The 3,891-nt window shown below is 41.1% G+C and overlaps 3 protein-coding genes across 4 annotated transcripts in view; 1 reads left to right on the top strand and 2 right to left on the bottom strand.

The window, feature by feature from the left end:
• Positions 1 to 796, bottom strand: part of LOC109126166 (transcription termination factor MTERF4, chloroplastic-like) — a 3,349-nt gene extending 2,553 nt beyond the window's left edge. Inside the window, exon 1 of the mRNA XM_019229240.1 lies at positions 203 to 796. Within this exon, the coding sequence (XP_019084785.1) occupies positions 203 to 722 (520 nt within the window). The 5' untranslated portion in view covers positions 723 to 796. The remainder of the gene's footprint in view (positions 1 to 202) is intronic.
• LOC104711164 (serine/threonine-protein kinase HT1) overlaps positions 1 to 3,885 on the bottom strand; it is an 11,961-nt gene extending 8,076 nt beyond the window's left edge. The window contains exons 1-3 of one of the 2 annotated variants that reach the window (XM_010427847.1): positions 2,960 to 3,885; positions 2,409 to 2,855; positions 1,731 to 2,222 (exon numbers count right to left, since the gene is read on the bottom strand). In XM_010427847.1, the coding sequence (XP_010426149.1) occupies positions 1,920 to 2,222; positions 2,409 to 2,855; positions 2,960 to 3,676 (1,467 nt within the window). In that variant the 5' untranslated portion in view covers positions 3,677 to 3,885 and the 3' untranslated portion in view covers positions 1,731 to 1,919. Of the gene's footprint in view, positions 1 to 1,730; positions 2,223 to 2,408; positions 2,856 to 2,959 lie in introns of those variants that run through there. The other variant, XM_010427848.1, reaches the window with a different exon arrangement.
• LOC104711163 (deoxyuridine 5'-triphosphate nucleotidohydrolase) lies at positions 951 to 1,748 on the top strand. Its single transcript, XM_010427846.2, has one exon. It carries the CDS (start codon positions 969 to 971, stop codon positions 1,614 to 1,616), a length of 648 nt encoding a protein of 215 aa, XP_010426148.1. The 5' UTR covers positions 951 to 968; the 3' UTR covers positions 1,617 to 1,748.

Here is a 3,891-nt window from a genome sequence, read left to right as displayed (position 1 = left end):
GCTTTGGCTGGATCAAAACCCATATCAACAACTTTCTTGAGTGTTCCTTCAAACTTCTCTTTACCATAAACAGGTTGAGAACTAGAGATGAGCAATGAAAACAACAACTTGTGAGGCACTCCCAATTCTTTCAAAACCAATATATTTCGCATTTTGTTCTGTCTCTTACCCTCTGCCAAAGAATGACATAACAAATCTACACACTTGGAAGAACTCTCACCACCTTGCATAATACCCTTGATGAAATCATAGTACAAGCTGATAGACTTTTCACCTTTCTTTCCCAAGATGGCCGGAACTTTGGTAACAATCTCTGTTACCTCAGAGCTTGAAGCTCCTCTAGACTGCAGAATCTGGAGCTTTGGACGAAGTGATTTCTCAGCATCCGTTACAAGCAATTCTGGGTAATACCTAACAATCGTGGAGATCTGAGAATCTTTAAACCCATGGCTTCTAAGCAGCTTCAGAACTGAATCCGCATTAGCCTTGTCTTCGAAACTGACCTTCCTTGAGATTGATTCAGCGAGTCTTGTAGTTAAACCCAATGATTCTACCAGATAAGAGACTGTAAATGTAGTAGTACTCACATCCCCAGCTGTTGCAGAGGAGAACGAGTTGGTCAAAGCAATTGCATTTTGCACAATGCTTACTGTCGCAACTCTTAAACTACGCCATTTCTGCAATTCCACAGACCTTCTTCCATGGAGTATCAGAGAAAGCATGAGCAAGACAATATACAATAACCAGTGAATCGATCAGTGTTCGATTATTCAAGAAAAAAAAAAATGAAATTAGGGTTTATGAGGTCCACAAAAAAAAAAGAAAAAAAGGGTTTATGAGGAAGAAGAACAATTATTGGGCCTAGTGGGCCGAAATGCATGAATTGGTTAAAAGCCCATTAAGTTTCTATCTTTTTTTAGGGTGGAGGGAAATTTTGGCGCCACCGCACTCACTCACTCACTCCATTTATGGCGGAACTACGACGCCTCTTCCTCATCACTCGACCTCAGTTGAAATTAGGGTTTCTCTGCAACTCTTTAAACAAACCCTTCACCACACTTCGCTTCCCAGTTTCAACAATGGCCTGTGTCGAGACGAAGATCAACAACGGTTCCGATGCCGTCAACGAACCATCACCTAAAATCCAAAAGCTCGATGGAAACGGAATCCATCATGGAGATTCTTCACCATCACCTTTCTTCAAAGTGAAGAAACTCTCAGAGAAAGCTGTTTTACCAACAAGAGGCTCATCTCTCTCCGCTGGATACGATCTCTCAAGCGCGGTGGATTCGAAAGTTCCGGCGAGAGGTAAAGCGCTTATCCCAACGGATCTCAGCATCGCTGTTCCGGAAGGAACTTACGCGAGAATCGCTCCGAGATCTGGTTTGGCTTGGAAACATTCGATTGATGTTGGAGCTGGTGTGATTGATGCTGATTACAGAGGACCTGTTGGTGTGATTTTGTTCAATCACTCTGATGTTGAGTTCGAAGTGAAGTTGGGTGATCGAATCGCTCAGTTGATTATTGAGAAGATTGTGACTCCTGATGTTGTGGAGGTTGAAGATTTGGATGATACTGTTCGTGGTGAAGGTGGTTTTGGTTCTACCGGCGTCTGAAGAAGCGTATGTGTCTTAGTTTTTAATTTTAGGGTCATTTCGTCGAACAGTTTGTGGGCGTTATTGTAATATCTATCTCTTTGCTTCCATCTTTTTAAGACTATCTTTATCAAATCTTAAAACCTTTGTTTATTCCAAACAAAACGAATCAATTTCAAGAAGAAAAAAGAAAAGAGATGGCTTCACAAAAACCAAGCCAACTCAATGAAAAGTAAAGACGGAGACAGTTGATTATAAACAAAAACATAACCACTGGCTCTTTTCCTATTCACAAAAAAAATTGAGAGTCAGTCACAGGGTCTTTCATGCAAATTTAGGCTTAGGCAAGGCTGAGCCTAAGGTGCTGGTGCTGCCGCCACCGCTGTGGTGATGATGGATTGATCCCAATTTATGAATCCAGAATTTGGGACCTTTCTTTAGTTCTGGACAGATCTGGCTAGGTAAAAGATTGAGTCTTCCTTCGTTTGTCAGAGACTTCTTAAACTGTTCCAACACTTTGACAATCTGCCAGAATTCTGGTCTCTTGTTTGTTTGCAACGACCAACATAGCTCGATCAGCTCTTTCATAGCCGTTGGACAATCCTTCGGTATCACCGGCCTAATATTCTGGCCAATATCAAACACAAATTCCAAATGGTTTTAGAACAAACTGAACAATAATGATCTAACTCAGTCATCAGATTATTGTCTTCTGTTCTATAATCAAATCCTAAATCTAGGCATAGTTCGTGTAAAATCTACAGCAATTCTAAAGCTTTATATCTATGCAAAGCAGATGTAGAATGAATTTACCTTGTGCATGACTGCGAAAGCAGCTTGGACAGGAGTCATCTCCTCATATGGAACTGCTCCAGCTACCATTTCCCATAAAATAAGTCCAAAACTATAAACATCACACTTCCTTCCATGTGGTATCCGTCTTATCACTTCAGGTGCCATCCACCTATAAGTTCCAGTGTTATCACCCAATACATCACAGTACTCCTCCTCGCACGCTATGCCAAAGTCAGCAATCTTCAAGTGGAAGTCGTTTTCGATCAACACGTTCTCTGGTTTGAGATCCCGATGAACTATCTCTCTTGAGTGAATATACTCCATTCCTCTCGCAATATCTAGACCAAACTCAATTAGCTGCTGCAAAGGAAGAGATCGCTGCTCGAGCTTGTGCAGATATGATCTTAATGACCCTCGAGGTACATACTCCGTGATGATACAGTTTCCAGTACTGACTCCCACAAACTGTATCAGGACATCATCAATCAGAAGAAAATAATCACACACCAAAGGCATCAATCATATTTCATACAACTAAACTGACATAATACAACATAAAGATAAATCACCTTAACGACGTTCGGATGGCTTAGTCGAGATAAAAGTGTGGCTTCCATGGTAAACTGTTTCTCTAAACGAGCTGCCAAGAACCTGTCGTCGCTATTGTCAGGCGCTGTGATAATCTTCAGAGCAACAGCTTTACCTTCATATTGTCCATGGTAAAGCTGACTATATACCCCGTGAGTAAACCTGTCCCCATAAGACACCTTAGACGCATCAATGAGGTACTCTTCACGCACTCCTGCAGAACTAACTTTAGAGCCTCTGTAGTCAACAGACTTGGAAGACCTCTTGTCTATCTTGCTCTTTGCCCTGTCTTGAATTTTCAACGTACTAAGATCCCTAATAGGACCAGAGTGTGACAGAGGCCGTAGATGAAACGATTTGCTCTCAGAGGAATCCTTGCCCTTAATACCCTTTTCTGATTCCATTCTTATGGGATGTGGAGTAGAAAACCTTTTAATATCAGACTTGGCTTCCTGAAAAGAATGAGGAAGAGCCATATGAGGGGAAGGAGAAACAGACCTCTTCTTATTAGTGAGTGGATTCCTCTGTATCTCAGTACCACCACCAACAAGTGATTTCAAATCAGAAGGTGAACTCAGAGGCATTCTTTTCAATCCAGATGTCGTCCTATCTGGATTTGATTCTAAGCTTATCATACGGTAACAAACAGTATGAGAGAAATTAGCTCTCCTAATCCAAGAAGTAGCCTCTCCATCCATGGTTACTCTAGAAAGCTCTCAAAACACTTAAAAACTTGTAAAGAAGATGAGCAGCAATCTCCAACAACAACCTCGTCCTCACAGAAACGAGAGTTCTTTCATATCCATAAAGAAACACCATATACCTTCCTCAACCATTAAATCCACACCTAACTAAAATTACCCCAAAAACGTAAGAGTGTTCAACACATCATCACCCAAAAAAAAAAAAAAAA

This window comes from Camelina sativa, chromosome 9 (assembly GCF_000633955.1).
Source record: "Camelina sativa cultivar DH55 chromosome 9, Cs, whole genome shotgun sequence".
NCBI classification, from domain to species: Eukaryota; Viridiplantae; Streptophyta; class Magnoliopsida; order Brassicales; family Brassicaceae; genus Camelina; species Camelina sativa.
The sequence above is the reverse complement of the archived record's forward strand: the minus strand, read 5'-3'. Positions and strand labels throughout refer to the sequence as shown.

Bases quoted from the DNA above. Each gene is read 5' to 3' on its own strand.
- LOC104711163 (XM_010427846.2), top strand. From the start codon at position 969: ATGGCGGAACTACGACGCCTCTTCCTCATCACTCGACCTCAGTTGAAA.